The 21,220-nt window shown below is 40.0% G+C and overlaps 1 protein-coding gene across 3 annotated transcripts in view; it reads left to right on the top strand.

Annotated features, from left to right (window-relative positions):
* Nucleotides 1–21,220, top strand: part of ASCC3 (activating signal cointegrator 1 complex subunit 3) — a 560,200-nt gene that overhangs the window by 213,500 nt on the left and 325,480 nt on the right. For all 3 annotated transcript variants that reach the window (XM_090037230.1, XM_090037224.1, XM_090037218.1), the window contains one exon: nucleotides 8,898–9,062. In XM_090037230.1, coding sequence (XP_089893356.1) covers nucleotides 8,898–9,062 — 165 coding nt within the window. The remainder of the gene's footprint in view (nucleotides 1–8,897; nucleotides 9,063–21,220) is intronic.

Here is a 21,220-nt window from a genome sequence, read left to right as displayed (position 1 = left end):
TCTTCTCTCAATGTCCTCTGTCATCTTCTAGTATCACAAAGTTAATTCTTCTTAGCAAAGACTTAATTTTGGAACTTCTCACAATTGTTTTTGTGCAATTCTTTTACCTTGTGTATATATTAGATTTCACCAGTTGCCAATACTTGCTTTTGAAAAGTCTTCCATCTAGTTACAGTGATGTAGCTATGGTAGTCCAGGAATTATGTAAAAAGCAAGGATTTTTAGGGTGATATTTTTAGTCCAACTATGCATTTGGTCCAGCAGAGTTAGACAAGAATACTTGCATTCACAAGCTTGTCTAATTCTATCCCAACTATGCAGTTGGTCCAATAAAAGATATCACCCTATGAAATCCTGTTTCTTACATACTTCTGTCATATCACCGAAGATTAAACATTGTTTCCCCCAAATTTTAGCACTCAGTAGTATGTAGGCCTAGGTATTATTGTTTATTCAGCTACTTTGTGCTATCTGAAAGGTTTTCAATTTTACGAAAGTAAGCATAGGAATGTGTAACTATAGTTTGTAAACCAAACTGTCACACTAGTGCAGATGCAACTGTTATCACTTTAAAATGAGCCATGTCAACCACAAAAAATAACAGCTGTACTTCCATAGAACTTTAATTAGCAAACTGTGATGAAATATATTTAGCAACGCATATTAAGAATTTAAGGTGTGAAGTAGTACAAATGCAAGCTACTGAACTAATTTTCTAAAGCTAAATCAGTACTGCTGTGATCACACACATTTCTTATGCTATAGTCATGCTATTGTAATTTAAATATAAACAGATATATGCTAATTATTCTTCCCATTTTTAACTTATCCCTAAACATTCATTAGGCAGCATAATATTACTTTGTGTTTTAAAATATTATTTAAAAATGGCTTATGATGCTTTATACAGGTAGAAGGATTTTTAGGGGTAATATCTTTTATTGGAGCAGCTGCATGGTTGGAATATTTAGATTAGCAAAGCATTCTTCCTCAAAGCTTGATTATTGGGAGAACTATCCAAGCAGAGGAGGGTCATTATTACTTGTAGTTATAGTGTATTTTCACCCCTTCACTTCTGAATTTCAAACAAGCCATTCACCTTGCCTAACTCATCATCAGAAGCAAAATCCCCACTGCTCAGCAGACATCAGTGGGAAATGGCCTTGCTTTGGCAACAGATTCTTAACCTGTTAACACATCTCCACTGCTACTACAATCAACACTCCTCTCAGTGAACCTATCAGAATCCATGGATACTACATATGCCTTTCCCAAAATGTGATATGTATGATCCAGTGCACCAAATGCCCTCCTGGTAACTATGTGGGTGAAATTAAACAGCAACTAAATACCTTCATTCTAAATTAAACACCTCAGAAAAAAATAAGTGATGGAGACACGCATCTGTTTGTGGGAGCACATTTTTTACAGAACAGCTACTCCCTTTCTGACCTCACTATCCTTGAGCTCCACTGACATTTACAGAACAGCTTTAAAAGTTAGCTTGGGAGCAAACATTCATAAGCTGGCTAGACACTAGGAGCCAAGGGCTGAACACTGATATTGATTTTTATGATGCACTTATTTCCTGAAATTCCTAGAATTTTTCCTATTTCCTGGAAGATAAATTCCTACGTCTTTATCTTCCAGTAACCAAGCTTCCCTTTTTTTGGATAATTGTTTTCCTGTTACCCCTGGGAATTTCTCCCCCCTACAGTTTCAGAGATCTACCCACTGTTCTTAACAGTCCCTGTGATTACTTCTCTCCTCAGACCTGAGGAAGAATGCCTTGTTTGATGGCTTCTCTTGACTTTATCCTAACCGTGCCACTGGCTCAATAAAAAATGTTTTATTTTTGGTTTTAAAAGTATAAATTGCCATCACAGAGAGGGAAGAACAACTAGAAAAGCCAACTTTCTGTATGTCCTCTTAAACAGTAAGTCTACTAAACTCTAAATTAAATCCAACTATATAAAATTCTAATTAAAAATACAAGTTGAAAGAAAAATGTTGACTACTAGCAAATGTTAACAGAACTACAGATTACTTTTTTCAATTAAAATAATAAACAAGCACTTTCACTATCTATCTCATAATTAGTTTTAAATGCTGCACTGGCACTTCCTTTATAATTAAATTTCAGGGACAATGATGTGTTTCATCCACTAAGTTATAAACTCTAAATTTTGATACATCAGAAAGTTTTCTACTTCCATTTTGGAAAAAGACTGGTTGGATTTTTTAAAAGAATTCTACCTCTGAACAGTTATTGGCACAGTGAGAAGTGTTTTCATTTATCTCACTATTTCACCACTGCACTTCTCTCAGCATAGAAATGGCTAGAAAATAAAATGTCACATTTGCTTAACGAATTGGAACTCATGCAAGACATTTCAATGTGGCTTTCATATTGGGGCATAGCTGACTAGAAATGGGTTAACTGTCACTATTTTTACTGTCAACTTAAATTTCTCTCTGTCCATGTCATTTTTTTTTTCCAGCAGTATTCAAATTATTGTTAGGAAACATTTCAGGTTTAGCTTGCCCATTGGGAAAGGCTAGACCAGTGCAATATGGATACTAGAATTATACAAAAGCCTTGTTTACCAAGTTTAGGATTGTGTGTCAATTTGATATTAATGCCCATGAACATAAAAGAAAAATGTGTTTTTAAACCTTTCAGTAAAATTTAACTCATCAACAGAGACAAAACAGGAATGCTGACATCCAATATTGACTTTTTGTGCCCTGATACCCAAGGTGCTAGAGCTTAGAGTTCATAAAGATGCTTATGATTCAAGTGAGAACAGGTCAAAAGAACAATATCTTAATAGCCATTTTTCACACTAGAGCTTCCTAAAATGCTTTCCAGTTTTCCTAACCAGAAGAACTACTGCATAATTTTGGCCAAGTATGGGGTAATAAAATCCTTAAAGAAAACAAAAGCTACATGATGGACGTGTGGGACTAGGAATGTGTGAATAAGTTTCAAGGTTTAACTAAAACAAATACATAAATAAAACAATTGGGACAGACCAAAGCCTTTCATTTAACCTAAATTAAATACTCCTTTTAGTTTTCAGCTTATTTGTTGCTTTTACATCCTTGTTTCAAAAATCAGCATTTTTGTTAACAAAAAGTCAAAATATTTCATTTAAAAATGTCAAAAGAGAACACTTTTACCTCTTTTCCCATTTTTTGTCATGAATGTATTTGCTGAATTCAGCCCAGTGTATTTCCCTGGGTCAGTCGCCAGGGCTTTAGGTCATTTCAGTCAACATGCCTAGTAGTCTGCTTACATTTTCCTTAAAATCGAAGTACAATATTAACAACTATGTTTTGCTTCCACAGTCATTTTCTTCCTGTCATCTTTGTTCTACCAGTTCAGATAGAATATGACAATGGTACTAAAACATCTTAATTTTTACTGTGGTAGTAAGAGCATTTTGCTTTAGGGTAAAGCTTTCTATCTCCTTTCCAAAGTAGAGAACATGTCTGTTCATTGTGGCTCATATTCATAGAGAAGCAAGCTTTCGGGTAGACTGGCTCAGCAGAAATAATTGCTTTCCACAAAATTGTAGTTTGGTATTTTGGGTAGATGCTGAATGATAGTGTTGCCTTGAAGGAAAATATAAAGCACAAGATGAAAGATTACGTACTGTTACAATCCAGGGAATTCTACACAAGTGAGCAAATGAAAAGAATTCACTGGAGTAAAAAGTCATTCTGTGTATAGTGTTGGCTCTGGATTTAGGACCAAGGCCTTGTTCCAGGCAGAGACCCACCCTAAGGCCAACCCTGACCTTTCCATTCCATAGTAGGCAAAGTTACTAATACACAGTGAGAACAGAAAAGAAGCAATACAAACGATCAAGCAGTTCTATATATCTACCAAATCCTAGGGCTGTCATCAGAGTCAAAGTACATCTGGTCAAGATGAGGCTCTTTCTCTTAGGTGTCAGCAGTCTGGAGTTGGGTTGCCAAGGCCCACAGCCTCTATCCAGTGGAGTGTATGAGATGGGCTGGTTGTGCCCTCTGTCCATGGTGGCCTTCAGGACCCTTCCCAGGGATGGGGATTCCTCTCGGAGAGAAGGAAGAAGCAGGATGAGACAGGAAGAGAAGGGGGGACAGGGAGGGATGCTTTGTTACTCTCAAGTCTCTTCTTTTGTATTCTCCTTCCCTCCTGATGTAGACAGCCTGTCTACTTCCAAGGCTGGGAGAAATTTTGTGCGAGAGACCCAAGCTGCTTAGAAATCAGTTAACCCCTGCTATCCATCTTGACCCCTTTTAATGCATACATCTATAAGCCAATTCCCCAAAACCCAGACCTTTAAATACCATTATAAATCCAAATTTTAGTTATCATGATGTGATTTCTTGAAAGCTGGCATTTTATTAGAACATAACATGATCTGTTCTCTTGATTTCAGTAAAACTTTTTCCTATAGATGTAGTTTTCCAGCAGTATTCATAATGTAACTAAGGTTCCTTTCGGTTTCTTGTAGATGATATAAAATAAGATCCTTTAAAATCTGAAATTAGGTATATAGAAGCCAATGATTTTTTTGTAGCAGCCTGAGTTGATCAGAGGGATGGAGAGAAAGAAGATAGCCAGGCACTAGAAGAGAGAACAGAGGGAAAATTCTGATGAAGAGTCCCAGACTAGATTTCCAAACGCTTAGGAACGGAGAAGAAATGAATGCCTTTTTTGGTGGCTTCCAATCTTAGGGTACAAACAGGTGTTCATTTGTAGTGCTGCAAAGTGTCTGAGAACTTTGTAGCATTACAAATACATAATATATTGAGGCATAGAGGTGTGCTCCAATCTCCACGGTCTCTTCAATCTCCTCAAAGGTGTGCTGTCCAGCCATGGCTGCAAGTGTGTTCTCTGGTTCACCCATGAGCAGAGGCAGAGAGGATGCCCCATCTCACTCATGGATGGCTGGGGCCACATCTCCCCTACTGTTACTTAGACAGGCCCAGTCCCAATCCAAGGGCAAACCAGCTGTTTGTGGGGTTGTGGCAGCGTGAAGAACTGTCATGGTCCCTGTGGAAAGAGTGGCTTTTCCTAAAGTGCTTGTGAGGTGTTAGGAAGCCTTTTTTAAATCAGGTTCCCATCATTGCTCCTTAACAGCTCACTACAACTGGTCAAGCTGTCAGGGAGCCAGTTGCTGTCCCTCCCTCACCCTTGAAGTGCGTGGGGAGGGAGTTCATAAGAGTATACCATTCTGGGGACCTAGAGTCCCCTGTGTGGGGTTAAATGTAGTGCTACAAAATGTAGTCCTACCTAGACTTTCTTATGAAAATGCTATTATTTTGTAGCACTTTAAACATCTTTAGAGTACTACCGACAGCTTTAAGAGCTGTACACTTGCTTTTTGTCACACTACAAGTGTGTATTTATTGCTACAAATGTAATAGTCCATGGCTTCATTCTACCCTGACTGGTTCTATTAGCAAATAAAACAAACAAACAAAAAAGCCATGAGAAACTAATGAAAATATAATACCTTAACCCAATTTGGTATATCTTATTTGTGTCCGGAATATTCCTTTTCCATTGTAGTAAGCATACTATCTTTTACATAGTATGTTTGCGTGTAATCAATGGCTGGATGTTTAGTTGGCAACCTGTATCAAGTGGAGTGTCCCGGGATTTGATCCTGGGACTGGTTTTGTTCAGTATCTTCATCAGTGACCTGGAAGATGGCACAGAGTGCACCCTCAGCAAGTTTGCAGAGGCACCAAGCTGGAAGGGCTAGGACAGAACCCGGTTAGATGCAGGGAATTCTTGGCCCTAGCCGTGCATGTGGCAGAACCAGGGCCAAGAGTGTCCTGGCTGCACGTGGTCCCTGGGGCTTCTAGCTCCATCAGCAAAAGGGACTCCTAGCTGTGGGAACCTGCTTCTTGCTGGTGTAGAGGCATCCAGTATCAGGCTGCATCAGCAATAAGGCCTCTGCATCAGCAATAAGGCATGATTAGATCTAATGCTTAGTCTTGGAATCATGCCTCCTGTGCAATTGTGTGGGTCATTCATTAGATCCAATTGTGTCTTTACCTGCATTTAGAAAGGGGTTCTAAGATTCAGACAGATGCTGTTTGAGCTCCTCTAGACATTTTTAGTATCCCTACATTAGCTCTGTAGGCACTGTAATCTGCAGAGATGATTGATATTTTTTCCGTTAAGTTTTTTTAGTTCTGAAGTCCTTAAAAAAAAAAAAAAAAAGAGAGAGGGAGATTCAAAAGTGTCCAGTTACGAAAAGTACATTTACTGTAAAAGTTCATAAGAAACTAGGAGGAAATAGCATAAGGTTTTCTTGCCAGACTTTAGGTTCAGTTCTAATTTTTCAGTGTGAAGTATTGATTCTTCTAATCCTTCGTTTCTACGGTTCCATTTTTTCCCAATATAAAATGTAAGACAACTGTTCTTCTTTGTGGTCTGTCTAAGAAAAATAATGCTTTTTATTTTGATATGCAATTGCTGTATACTGAGGTTTACAAACATGTTTTAAATTTTGTATTTAAATTTATGTAGTGTGATACCTCTTTCCAAAAAATATTTTTGAGAAGAAGCATAATAAAGAGGAATTGGCTTTTAGTCTCTGAAGATTTTAATAACTTAAAAAAATCACAATTCTTTGATATTCATGCTTAAAATTTCCACTTTTATGGCAGACTTTTGTAAATGTTGTTTGCTGGATTGAAACTGGAAAGGGACATGGGTAATATATTTCTAGATAATTGACTAGATCTGGCTCTCATCAGTTGTGAGTAAGAGTGGTTTCCAACTATTTCAATATTATACATCAATGGTTTTCAACCTTTTTTTGGCTTTATGCCCCCATTTTTTTTTTGCCTTATCTGCAAAATATAGCTACTTATACCTTTTTACAGCCTATGCATCTCTGCATGTTTATTCCTTAGGAAGTGTGTTGACACTGATGTCAACACTCGGCAACGTACAGTGACCAATCAGAAGCTCAAACACCATTTTTAAAATGCAGAAGCATATCCCCAGGGGTGTATATATAATTCAGCTAGGAAACCACTGTTATACATTAGAGGACAATTGCTTAACAAGCAGAGTTGGCACCTGAGGCACAAACCCTTTTGGGGGCAAAGCGGGCATATGTGGGCTTCAAGAGCAGGGGGAGGCATGTTGTTTATGTGGACAGCTTATATAAAACAATCACTTCTTTCAGTTTTCTGACAAATACGTAAAACTATTAATTTGCCACAGACTGTGTTTTTTTAGTTAATGCTGTTAAATTAATGAAATAATCATCACCCATTATTCATTGCCAATAAGAATATTCTTAGTTTTGTTCTTTAAATTCTGTGAATAAATTTTGCCTGGTTTCTTACCACTTGTATAGCAACCTTGGTGAAATATCCTGGCCTGAAGTATAATTATTCTTTGTTGTCTTTTCAAGTTACTTTTCAATTGTGAAGGTATTACTGTAAGCTTTGTTTTATTAGTTTATAAGTCTTTTTCTTTGTTTGTTTGTTTTTCTTTTTTTTTTTTCCCGAGTGAATCTAAAGGGAAAAGAAGCATGGAAGTTTCAGGCTTATCATGTCCAAGGCAGTGATTTATCACTTCTATTATAAGGGTGTAAATATACAATAAATTACTCCCATTAAATCACAGCCATGAAAGTTGCCATGGAATTCCAGTGGATTAGACACAATTCTCAAGTGCTTTTATAAATAGGCTCCCTGTACATGTGGTGGTAAAGGCACTATGGTTTCTAATGCACAATTTATACAATAACACCTTCTGCCGTGCAACATGTGCATGGCAGGAGGCAGGATTGTAGGACTGTGCATTAGATTTCATCATATCTTATTGCCGTCATGCCTCCCCCTGCACCAGCAAGAAGCAGGCTTCTACAGTTGGGAGCCCCACACCCCAGTTGAGGGGCTTCCAGCTGCTGAGGTACCCCATGCACCCCCAGGGCCAGAGGATCATTGCAGAGTGATCCCCCTGCCCCAGAGGCGTGGGAAACCCATGGGATCAGGGGATCCCAGACCCTTGGGATTTCCCACACTCTGGAGTCCTAGGGATAGCAGCTGACCAGATCGCTAGGGTTCAGGGATCTGGGAAACACCTGAGCCCTGGGAATCATGGCTGCTGCGATCCCTAGGTCTTGGGGATTTAATGCTGGACATGGTGCATCCCTTTGGCTGGGAGCCCCACCAGCTGACAGGACACCCAGTCACACCAGAGACCCTGCTACACATGCAAATTAAAGCTTTATAGCAACCAGCTATAAAGTTGCTACAAATTTTTGAGATCTAACTTCATAGCTGATTGGAGCTTTTTATTGTGTGACAGCTACTTTGTGTGTGTAGCTTGTCTCCAGGTAATTGCACAATTAGCAAGTTAATTGTGCAATTCCTGTAATATGTAGAGGAGGCTGTTAGAAAACAATGTTAGTCCAAAGTCAGGTAGAAGGCAGGTTAGATTTGCACCTTTATAGGCTTGCTGAATCATACCTATGTAACATAAGCTTTCATAAGCAGAGAGCTTAATTAGACTATAAAGGTGCAAATTCAGCCTGTCTCTTTTTAATAAATACTTCTTACAAGCACCCATTGGGAGAAGGCAGTAAGAAGGTAAGTGATAACTTGGAAGGGTGGATGATCTAGACCTGGAACAACTGGAACATGAGGCACATTTTGCCCTGTTAGCTATGTCATGATGAAAGTTTAAAGTATGTTGTTTTATTTGTCACAGATAACCTTAAATAGGATTTAAGCTTTTGCATTGGTAGATGCTTTTGAAAGTTTTGCCCAGAGTGTTTGATTGATTTGATTTAAGAAGTTGTTTCTATGATTATATATGTATGAATTGTTTTTCTTTGTGGATACTTAATATTCTTTTTCCTGCCTACTAGATGCTTGTTACCACACCAGAGAAATGGGATGTGGTGACAAGGAAGAGTGTTGGGGATGTAGCCCTCTCTCAACTTGTAAAGCTCCTGATTCTTGATGAAGTGCATCTGCTGCATGAAGACAGAGGACCAGTGCTAGAAAGTATAGTGGCACGCACCTTACGTCAGGTAAGAACAACTATCTTTAGAGCCTATGTCCTGTGTCTGTGCCCTTGCCTGTAGACCAACACAGCTACAACGTACACTATCTTTAGAGGCATTTTCATATCGTCAAGAATAGATTTCAGAGAGAATTATCCAAAAGGTAGTTTTCTTATTTTTTTTTTTATAACTAAGCAGCTGCTTCTAATTACAATGAACGTTACAATAAAAAAGAAACACACATTGCATATTTTTCTTTAGCAATCTTTCCTCCTTTGATGCATCAGATTAAACCATGTGTCAAAGATATGAGCCTTGGGCCTCCTAGAGGATCCAAGAATTCCAAGCTACAAAATCCTTCAGGGAATGTGTGACTTGGGGAGGAGGGAGCAAGTGATGGCTGCTTTCTTCTCTGCACCACTGCTTACCCCACTGGGTCTGGATCTGGTCTGTGAAGAGGCCTGGAAGCAAATGCAAGTTTGACATCCTGGATTAGATGGTGGGGAAGGCATATCAAACTTGGACTGCATAATTACATGAATGTTGTTTTTTTAAGAATTTGAGAGCAATATAATTATGTACCCCAAATTCTAAACTCTCAGCAGGAGTTCTTTTTTATTGGGACTTTCCTAGATGAAAGCTCAGTCTGAGTAGTAACTGAAAAATGGAAAACAGAAAGCAACAGGAATGTAGCACAGCTGGAAATATACTTTATATACGAGTTCCACAAGCACTTTGTTTGCCTTATTTCCACTAGTATTTTTGAAGTACTATGGCAGACTGAAGGGGGGTGGAGAATGAAGAGCGCACAAAAATACAAATGTCTCATTTTCTAGAAGGAAAAGGAAGAATTCATAGAGAGGCAAGAAATATGATTAAAACCGTGGCAGAGGCTTCTCTGCAAACAAAGATTTGAAAATTGGAAATAATCCATTTAGAGAAAATGTGAATAAGGAACATGATAGAAGTATACAGAGGTTAAAATTGAATTTCTGTTTATCCGTTTTGATATACAAGAGGGCCATCAATAAAATCAATCAGCTACACAATTAAAATGGATGAAAAAGAAGTATTGCTTTGCCAGGTGCATAGTTGATCTACAGAACCCACTGGCAAGAATTTAAAAAAGGAAATAGACATGTCTGTGAATAAGCAGAGCATTTTTTTTATAAGCCAGCCTTCAGCATAGACACCTGGAGAATGGTTCCTTATAGCGAAGCTATTATACAAGGGACTCTAAACTACAGTCTTGCATATTCTTGTGAAGCGTTTGATTCTAGCCACTCTGAGACAAGAGTACTGGAATAAATAGGGCATTGTTTGGATCTGGTATGCTAATTCCTGAGCTCCTGTGCAAGTACAGCAGCAATGAAAGGAAATATAGTTCATGCTGCTCTTATTACCACTAATACAAAAAACTTTGGTAAACTGTAGTTTACATTAACTATTATTCCTCAGCATCCTCTTAAAGAATGGATTATTAAACCTTCTAGGTCACAGGCTTTTTGATGAAATCTGTGCAATTTCTACACATAGTGCAGTATTCTTTTGGAATTGTGAGGTGGTATTTAATGTTCAGATGTCATTAATGTTACCCCTTATACAATATCATATTTACCCAAGTCCAAGATGACTTTGGTTTTAAGACAACCCCCAACAATTGTATCCTATGGAAAATAGCAAATTTTGTTATCATGCTCCATGTATGAGCTCTTAATTACCGGAAGTCCTTTTCAAATCCATCCTCATCACTGCAGCGGGGAAAGCAATGGCAGGGGGCAAACAGTAGAGAAAGCTGTAGCAGGGAGGCTGGCAACCACCCTGTTGCCTGCCCCTACACCACTTGCCTTTCCCCCTGCCATGGTGCTTGCACCTTGCCACCTTTCCCAGCCACTTCCCTTCTCTTGTTGCATGTTCTCTGGCCCCTTCCCCCTCCTACATCTGCCACTGTTTACCAGCCCTGGTCCTGGCCTCAGGTTGGTACAGTGGCTTCCTGACACTCTCCCCACACTGGACCGTGCTCCTCCCCCATCCTATGCAGTCTACCCTCGGTCAGTGCTGGAGCCAGAGCCACAGCAACTGTCTGCCAAAGGTCTCTGCTCAAATCTAATCCAATGTTGTTGCTTTTTTCTTTTTCCTTAGTATTGCATATGCTTAAATATGGTAGCATACTTTTCTTCTTGTTTCTAACCTAGACGAGCAGCTTCTTTTATCCCTGAGACTTAGTTTCATATTTCATGGCTTAGAGGTATTTTGTTTCAGTACAATAAAGGAGATCCTAGATAATAAAGATGAAAAGCTATCTAGTCCATTGTCATACCTAAAGTTGTTGTTAACTATATATATAATGACATGCATTCCATGGGAAATTTACTGTACAGCGAGTACACAACTTGTGGGAAACGGTCACTATCAGTGTTGCAGTCTTGATGTAGAAGAATGCATCAAATGTATGTAGGGGTGTGTGGGGCAGGGGTGAGAGGAGGAGAGACTCCTGCAGAACACCATTTGATGCATTACACCATATTGATGCTGGTAGTGATTGTTTCCCACAAGTTGTGGGAAACAATCACTGTACAGTAATATCCTGTAGACTGCATGAAGCAAAACTACTTTTATAGAAATAAAGAAGGTCTTTCATTGCTAAAAATCACATTTACCTTTTTGGGCTCCCATACATGAGCATGGAGGCTGCTCTGACATGCTGCAATTCCTGTGCATTGGAGCAGACTCAATTAATCAAGTCTGCTAGAGCATAGCAATTACTGCACTCTAGCAGCTTCCTGCATGTGTATCAGCATCCCTGCACTTAAAAATGGTGGCGGGGAGGGGGTTGAATGAGCTTTAGTTCAAATGCCCCTACTGTTGGCTACAAAGGACCAACTCTCAGGATCATCATAAAATTCTAGTTTAGTAGACGGATGCAAAAGTCAGATCATAAACCTTGGGGCTGATCCCCTCAAACACAGACGCATTCATGCGTACACACACACTCAGTAGCTAGCTATGAATGCTAAGCACCGGTGTCAAGATATACCTATCCCCACGCACTGGAGCCCGCTGTCAATGGCCAGTCGAGGCTTCTTTCAGTGAGATGTTGCTTCAGAGTTGGTCTTCTGCGTTGATTAGTTCAAACCGGGGCTTTTGTACCTTTTAACAGTGAAGTTTAAGGGAGTTCCTGGCTCTGTATGGATTCTTTCCTCTCCTTAGTCTGTGGTTTCATAGGTGTTAATTGCCGCTCGTTAACTTATCTTGTCTAGCTACAAGATTATTCCCTAATACATTGTTGTGTTACGCAATCAGAGGAGATTCATTCAAGGACCCACATACAGAGAATCTGTGGTTTGATTCCCACTCTTGCTAACATTGTCACATGGTAGAACTTACTTTTAAACTTAAAGTACATTTGTTACAAAGTTAAAAAGCATAGAATATAAAACATAAAAGAGTGAAGTGCCATGGCACATACAACAAATAGACCAAATACAGTTGGGGGGAGGGGACATACTGATGCAGAATACTATTTTATACCCATAAAAGCATCTACAAACTATATATTTTTATTACAAGTACACTTTATATTGTATAAAAATAGTAATAATATAATAAAAGAAGAAGATGGTGGAAGGATGAAATGGTGGAAAAGAGAAAGCATCCCCAAAAGGAGGCAAATACCGCAAAAGGGGCTTTTTGCCATATGGAGAGGCTTCACATTGGAAAGGGGAGGCAGGCAAAAAAAAAGGTTCCTTGCTAGACCACCACCATTTTTAAGCATGGGGATGCTGATACACAAGACGCAGTAGTGCTTTAATTAGAGCGGTTCTCAGAGCCACTCTAATTGAGTGCCCTACTCCTCCCCTGGAGCACATGTAAAAGTGCCCTTTCTGTCCATTGCAGTTGATAAAAGTGAAAATTTCCCAGCATTCCTGTGCTGAACTAGACACAATTGGTCCCTGATTCTACAATGTAGAGTTTAGGTATCAGGAAAATCTTGCACTCTCATCAAGATAATTCAACATTATTATTAAACTACATCAATTTTCCACATGGAGCTAAAAATGTCCTTAATCAGATTTCACTGTGAAAAGAATAATTGCCAGTGGAACAAATGGTATATTGCTTCCTGGAAAACAACAGAATTCTTGCATGTTGCCTTAATAAATCAGGAATATTCATTGTTGTTTGTCAGTTACTTTGGAAGACTAATATTTTTAAAATATTGAATAATATGTTTAGGTATAATTATCTTGTTAGCGAATTTTTCATCAATGTTTTAAGGAAGAAAATGCCTGCAAAAGGATCTCCCCCCACGTCCCCATCTCATGGTGGTATGCATTTTATCTGTGTTACTTGTTTTTATTTGTCATGAATGAAATGTGATTACTTATGAAAAATAATATGTTGGCTTTTTTTAACAGAGACATTGAGGCAGAATCCTGTCCTTTGTTTTGATATTTTTATGTCAATCTACCAATAAAGAGCAGCTGCTGAATTCACAGGCTACTTAAATAGTCTTTCAGTCTTTGGAGTCCCAAAGGTAGATTAGCTGAAGCTAACCTATCTCTGCACTAGGTTACATCTTAGAATAGTGTGAAAATCAGATAGGGCTGAAAAATTTACTTCCAGCTACTTGGAGGACCCGTTTCACCTGCGCATATCCACTGATTGATTTCAGCTCAATAATTTTCTTTTTTAGGACCAATTTTTATAAACACCTGAAAAGAGAAGTCTATAATAGAATTGCTGACATGACCTTGAATACAGTAGAATGAGAAGCACGTTAATGCATGTTATGCAGTTTTGAAATTTTAAATGTTTTTTATGTTTTTTGCAAGTGGTTTAAATTGACTTTACTCAACTTTTTAGTAGAAAAATTGCTTTAAGCTCTGCTGATATACTGTGGATATAACATCAAAAGAGTTCTTTGAAACTAATTTGTAGCTTTGATGTTTAAAGTTATGCAGTCTGGAGTATAACACAGATGTAAAACCAAAATGCTTAAACTTTTTTTAATCAAAATTTTTACAGCTGCATAATGTCTACTTAGCATATTCGTTTAAAACAAGAGTTGAACTGTTTTCTGAACTAACGATGCATACATTGAAGTCTCTGGCCATCACTGTCTATAGATGTTACTGGCTTGGTTATTTTTGTGACCTGTGGAGGCACCCCTCACACAAAAGGCATGCTGAACGTTTGCTGAGCACCGGGAATAGCATGGAAGTTTTTGATTGTTCCCAAGTCTAACGAGTTATAGGGCTTTTCTACATGTGCAGTTAAAGGAGCAATGGGATCAAATGCATGATCCACAAAATCGGGCCTCCTGCCATGCAACAAATGTGTGGCAGGAGGTAGGATTGTACATGAGATCCAGTCATGTTTCATTGCCCGGGGTCCCCCTGAGCCAGCAAGCTCCCATAGCTGGGAGCCCTCTCAGCTCAGGGCTCTAAGCTGTGAGGGTGTCCCATGCACCCCCACAGCTGGGAGACATAGTGGCTTCAATCTCCCTGCCTCAGGAGTTTGTGAAGCTGTTAAGACTGAGAGATCACAGCCATGTCAGTGAGACTTGCTGCTAGGACCCAGCATATGCATCTGTGAGACTGGGACCTGACAGCTGTGGGGTGCTGCCCAGACCGAGAGTTGACAGCTGCTGGGGCTGGGACTCCCCCTCTCCTCTGTGGCAGGGAGCCCTGTCAGCTGAACATTTAGGTCAGCTGACAGGGCTCAGACCCTGCTACATGTGCAAGTTAAAGCTCAATAGTAACCAGCTATAAACTTAGTACACATATTTGAGGTCTAACTTTATACCTGGTTGGTGTTTTTTATGGCCTGATAGGTGTGTAGGTATTCTCAAACTAATTATGCAGCTAACCATTTAATTGCATGTTACCTGTAATGAACCCTGCTCCAGTGGCATGAACACTGGGTGAATGGCCAGAAGCCCAGAGTTCAAAAGTTTGGGGCCATAGCAGAAATGCTTAAGACACAGCTGTGCCAGATTCCAAGGAATCTGTGAATTCTGCTAAATACCTTGTCACAAAGACATGGGAAAGGAAAGGAAAGGAGAGTGGGCCAAAAATATAATAGCAACCCAAGTTAAAAGGAAAGAAAGAAAAAATTATCCTCCTGGGTCTTATGTTCTGTCATCTGCCACCACTGAAAACAGTCTCGCTTTATCCTCTTCAGAACCACTCTTCAGGTATTGAAGGCTGCTATTAAATCCCCACCCCTGTCTTCTTTTCTCCAAACTAAATAAGCCCAATTCGCTCAGCCTCTCTTCAGAAGTCGTGTACCATGGACCCCTCACCATTTTTGTTGTCCTCTGCTGGACTCTCTGCAACTTATCCTCATTTTTTATGTAGTGGGGGCCCAGAACTGGACAACAGTGTACCAAATGTGGCCTCACCAGTGCTGAATACAGGGGAATAATCACTTCCCTCCATCTGCTGGTAATGCTTCTACTAATCTTTACAAATGCCCAGATGGAGCCAGTTGAGTCCACACATGAGCAACAATACCAGACAGTGGCTCCTGGATGTGAAAGTTCATATCTGAAGCCATACAAAAAAGAGATATACCACATACAAGCTACAAGATTTTGCAGGTTGTAATGGGGCTGTCCAGTTTCTAAGCAGCCAGGGCCTCATGCCAGGGGCTGCACCAGCTTGAACCTTGGTCAACCTGGACATGGGCACCTCAGTTCCTGTGTCAAGCTGCTTGGTCATCCTCAGGAGGTAGGAGTAGGAAAGGCGAGCCTGGAGACCCTAGGCCCTGTTGTTGGTAGAGTGACTAGGGGGAGTGATGGCCAACTGGGAGCCTGGGAGACACAAATTAACCTGCAGCTTGTGGGTCATTATTTGCACAATCCTGGATTATATAATGTCAGAAGGGACAATTACATCATGTCTTCTGACCTCCCATAGATCACAAGCTGCTAAATTTCTTCCACATAGTAAAAGTAATTTACTCAGGCACACTGTATTCTGTTTCATCCTGTTATCCCTGTAGTGAGCCTGATAATTTTGAATGATTAAAGCATAATTTTTTAGGCCAAATAATATCTTCCAGACAGGCATCCATTCTTGCCTTGAAGAATCTGACACTTCCCTAAATAGCTTGGTCCAACAGTTTAACAGCTCTTAAAGTTGCTTTTTATCTAGTTTGGATTTCTTTGGACTGAATTTCCAGACTTGGTAGACTTTATCAGATTAAGCTGCTAGATTAAGTAATCCTTTACTATGAAACAGAAATTTGCACTCTTTTAACTCCTTTAGTATATACAGGCAATGTTTTGTTAAAAATCCTATGAGAATTTTCCGTAACTGTGGAACTGGTGCTGGGAGATAAGCATCTCCCAGCCTGGATCCATGACCACGGGGCTTGGGTAGGCAGAGAAGGATCTACCAGTGCTGGCCCCAGGACTTAAGAGCTGACACTGGGAGAGAAGGATGTCTCAGCCCGGGCCCTGTGGCAGCAGGAGGTTGGGAGGTAAGGATCTCCCAGCCTGGGTCCCATGATCTGGGAGGTAAGGTAAGGATCTCCCAGCCTGGGTCCCATGATCTGGGAGGTAAGGATCTCCCAGCCTGGGTCCCATGATCTGGGAGAGAAGGATCTCCCAGCGCTGGGCCCAAGACTGCGGAGCTGATGCTGGGAGATAAGGATCTCCCAGCATGTGGATCTCCCAGCCATGCCCCCCAACTGCAGAGCAGGGCCTGGGATTTCCCTGCTGCCAGGACAGGGGGACATTGCCCCACCCAGGCTCTGGTAACAGTCCCCACTCCCAGCAACAGACAGCTCCTGGGGGCAGGGAACAATGTCCCTGCCCCTGTCAGAAGACAGCTGTCTCCTGGCAGCTGGGCTAGAACTCTTCCTTGCTGCTGCAGGGGCCTATTGCAGGGCCTTGGGGAGCAAGAACAGTCTGCTGCTAAGAGCAAAAATTTTGCTCCCACATCCCTGCATCTATAGACACGTGCCCAGCAGAGTTTACTGTTGTGTAGTTTACTCAAGAATAAACTGCTCCTGGACTATTTGCATTTGTAGATGTGCCCACTGTGACCCAGAATATGGTTTTATTTTATTCATATAGTCTTTATTCTTTATTTGCCTTGCAGTTGGTGAAATTCAAATACATTTTGTTTCAGTTTAGCTTACTGACCAGTCCACATTTTCTGAATAACTTCTCCATGCAACCAGCAGCAGTCAGTACTTTGCAAATTTTTCTCACTACAGTTTTGTCATTGATGATTTTTAATTTATATTTACATTGATATAAGATTATTTGATCATAAGATTAAAAAGTCTAAAATGCATCCATACAATTGCTTTCATCAGAAAACTTTTAATCTCATTAAAAATTAAGCCAGAGTTGTTTGACAAGACCTATTCTATAAACCCATATTGTTTAGTATTAATTATATTTCTATCCTTCCCTCCCTTCCTTTTTTCTTTCTTTCTTTCTTTCTTTTTCTTTCTTTCGTTCATTAAATCTTGTCTCACATTTCCATTATTTTACCTGGGACTTGCATCTGACTAAACACTGTAGGCTTGTTACCTGGGTCTTTCTGCTTGGCTTTTTTTTGAGTATTATTACCATATTAACACTATTTCAGTCTTCTCATACATCTATAGCATTCCAAAACGTAGTAAAATATAAATCAGTGCCCCAAAATGTAAATCAACATCTATTAAACTAGATCCCTGATCAATTCATATATGCTCTGTGAAAAGACCAAGACAATTACTGAACAATAAATTCACAATGTTATACATCTTTGTCATTTGAAATGTGGTATTGTACAGGACTGATGTACTTCTCTAATCAGTAAGTGAATTCACGTTTTTGTTCCTTCAGGCAAAATGACACCTGCTTAGCACACTGTCTGAGGAAAATATGGCTTCTGACACTGCACGATAATGAAAAAGACTGTTCCTCATTTCTTTTTCAAAGTACTGCTTGATTTTAAATGTGCTAGAAGTAGAGACTGTTGAGATCAGAATATTTTTAGGATTCAGTGGTAGCAGAATTAAACTCATTTATAAAATTACTGAACTAGGTGGTTGCCTAGTAACAAATGCATGCTGTACGGAATATTTAAGAGCCATAGATTTATAAATTGAATCCTATATAGAGCTGTCCTTCGTTTTTGTAGTATTTCTAGTAATTGCAATTCTAGTTTATGCTTTTTGATTCTACAGTTGTAACATTTTCATTTTACTTTGCCATTTACCATTTTTGTTTACTACAGATGAGGAAATTACCATATACATGGACTTTATTCACAATAACTTTACTATCCTTTAGTGGAAGCATGGGAAAAATTGTTTCCCATTATTAGTAATGTTAAAAAGAAAACCCTTGCTTCCCAAATGGAAACTACACTGAAAATCTTAACTCCTTTGATGTATGCATGCAGTATGTTGGTAAAACTCTTTCCCAAGTGTTCATGGCTTATGTGATAATTCCTAAGTTTATCCATAAGTTTTTCTATGATTAAAGATACAGGTTTCCCTTGCTTTATGCTGTACACGTGTTCCTGAAAAACAGCATAACTCAAATTTGCATAAAGGGAGCACACTTTAAAATGTTAAAATAGGGATATGTTCCAAAACCTTGACTGTACTGACCCCCAGATCCATTTCTACCAATTTTACGAGACAATTTTGGTACTCATCAACATCAGACAGTACACACAAGCACAGGGCGTTGTTATGATGGGGATGGCAACTACAGAAACGTGTCGCAGACAACAACTGAGGAGCACAGATCCACACAGGAGACTATATTTTGGTGCATGTCACTCCCACAATGTGACGCACAAAGCAGCTGACTGTGGGCTTCCACCACACTGATAGCATAAGAGTGAATTTACTTCGCATATAACGAATTTTTGGTATAAATAGAGTCATCGCATAAGAGTGAATTTGCACATGCAGAACCCACATAAATCGAGGGAAACCTGCATCATAATGCCAAAGTAAAAGCTGAAACGTCTGTTACCCTTTTCAGAAGCTTAACACTGATCACTTCCTTATGTGTTCAGACTCTCTTGAACAAATAAACTAAAACAGAGAGCGAGTGAAAACAAGCCCTGAAAGCGCATGTAACTGAATTAATTGAAAGATAATGAAATAGGGTTGGTTTGCTGTGTTGCGTTTTTCTTATCTCTGGTTATCTATTAAAGAAAAGTAGGTTGGTATAAAAATTAATTTTTTTCTTCAAGATGAAGAAATTAAAAATAATACTTAAAAGTTATGATGATTTATTTTGTAATTATAATTTCCAAAAAGAATAATCACTGTGGGACATTTGATTATATAACATCTAGGCAGGTGGTTGGGAACTTAAACCCTAGACCAAGTGTATAGAGTTTATAAACTCTTAGAAAATTTTCATTTTTGTCAGGAAAGAATAAATATGAAACTGTTCAAGCTAGTCACCGTATAGCAGCATTAATTGCAAAATGGAATAGCAGGGTTTCATTGAGAGAACAAAATAATGCTTTTCCTTTTTCCTATATACACCTATTTTCATATAACAGTTCCCAGTTTAAACAGGCAATAAGATGTAGATGTAGAAAAGAAAAAACCTTTTAAGGAAAATAATTCTATATGAATATATGGATTTATTGCGAATACTGTGGTAACTTGTCTACCACTATCTCTTACAGGAAAAGAATCAGTGGTTTGTAATTAAAGATATTATGTACCTTTCTTACTCCTAGGTCTCAGCTATCTGTCCTTGGTGCTTGTTGGTCATTTAAGACTTCTAGAAGCCATGATTGCTTTATTGTTCTCTTGTATTCTGCTATTAAACTGTTCTTATGCTCTTCTGCTGCCCTTATCACCTTAGCCTGTAGCAGACATACAAGTGAAATCATGATGGATCTGATGTGGGATCTTCACAATTGTGCTTCCTGCCATTCCACACATGTATGGCACAAGGCATGATTGTGGGGTTCCTGCAACAGATCCTATCATGCATTATTTCTGGGGCAATGGGGGCCCGGTATCATGATCCTGGATTCTCTCTGCACCAGCACTCAATGGACAGGACTCCCAGCCACAGGATGAATACTATGTTTACCCAAATCCAACACAACAACCCCCCTGACCTCCTGGTAATTAGCTTCGCTAAGTGGGAAATTAGAAATTTGTTATAATTTCCATTCCTTTGTTATAATATCCATGAATGTATTATAATTTCTATATTTCCATGTAGAGAATCTAATTACTAGAAGGTCCTCTTAAATTCATACCCTCCACTGCTGTGGCAGGGAAAGCAGTGGTGGGGATCTAGACATTACTCCTCTGTCCCTTGCCCCTGTACCTGTTTCATCCCCTACCATGAACCCCCTGCCACCTTGCCACCTACTCCTCTGCATTATGCCTGCCCCCTGCTGCCTTGCCCCTATGCCTGTGCCTTATCTTCTTACTCCCTGCTTTTTTTCCAGCTTTTCCTCCCACTCCCTGCCTACTTTCCTCTCACTCTATTTTCTGCTGCAGCTTTGCTCTGGCCCAGGGCAGTCAACAGCAGCACAACCCTGGCCCTGTTGCAGCCCAGCTCAGTCTGGCCAAGCCAGTGGTAGCTCCTGACCAGGCTGTTTGGGGCTGGAGAGATTGGAGCCACAGCTGAAGGTAAGGGAGGAGCACGAAGCAGAGGAAGCAAGTGATGTGGGGGAGCAGGCACAGGTACAGTGGCAAGGGGTAGGGGAAAGACTGCAGTTCCTGCTCCCCACAGGTGCCTGTCCTCCCCTCCTCCCCCCCCCCCCCCCCCCCCCCCCGTGAAATGAGCTGCTCTGGCCTGGGCTCGGCCCTGGCTTAGCCTTGAGGCCTGAGCCAAAGCTACAGCTGAGCAGCTAGTACTTGAATCCAAGACAAAGCCCTCCCCAACCCCCACCCTCCCCCAACCTGACCAAGCGTTTATCAAGCCTAAAGCTCTAATTCTTCAGTCATTTCATGGTGGCCCTGTTCTTCCTCACTGATTGGAGGAGAGGCCACAGGGGGAGGAGAGACAAGGGGGGGTGCTCTTCATGCAGCACACCCTTCAGTGCTGATTGGCAGAGAGGCCCAGGGGAGATGAGGGGGTGGCTGCCATCTTTCAAGGCAAGATGTATAAAGAGAGACCCAGAGGGATGTGTGATATTTCAAGGCAAGATGTATAAACTTTGCCGTCCTGCTAATTAAGT

This window comes from Crocodylus siamensis, chromosome 1 (assembly GCF_052110815.1).
Source record: "Crocodylus siamensis isolate JL-2025a chromosome 1, ASM5211081v1, whole genome shotgun sequence".
NCBI lineage: Eukaryota > Metazoa > Chordata > Crocodylia > Crocodylidae > Crocodylus > Crocodylus siamensis.
The sequence above is the reverse complement of the archived record's forward strand: the minus strand, read 5'-3'. Positions and strand labels throughout refer to the sequence as shown.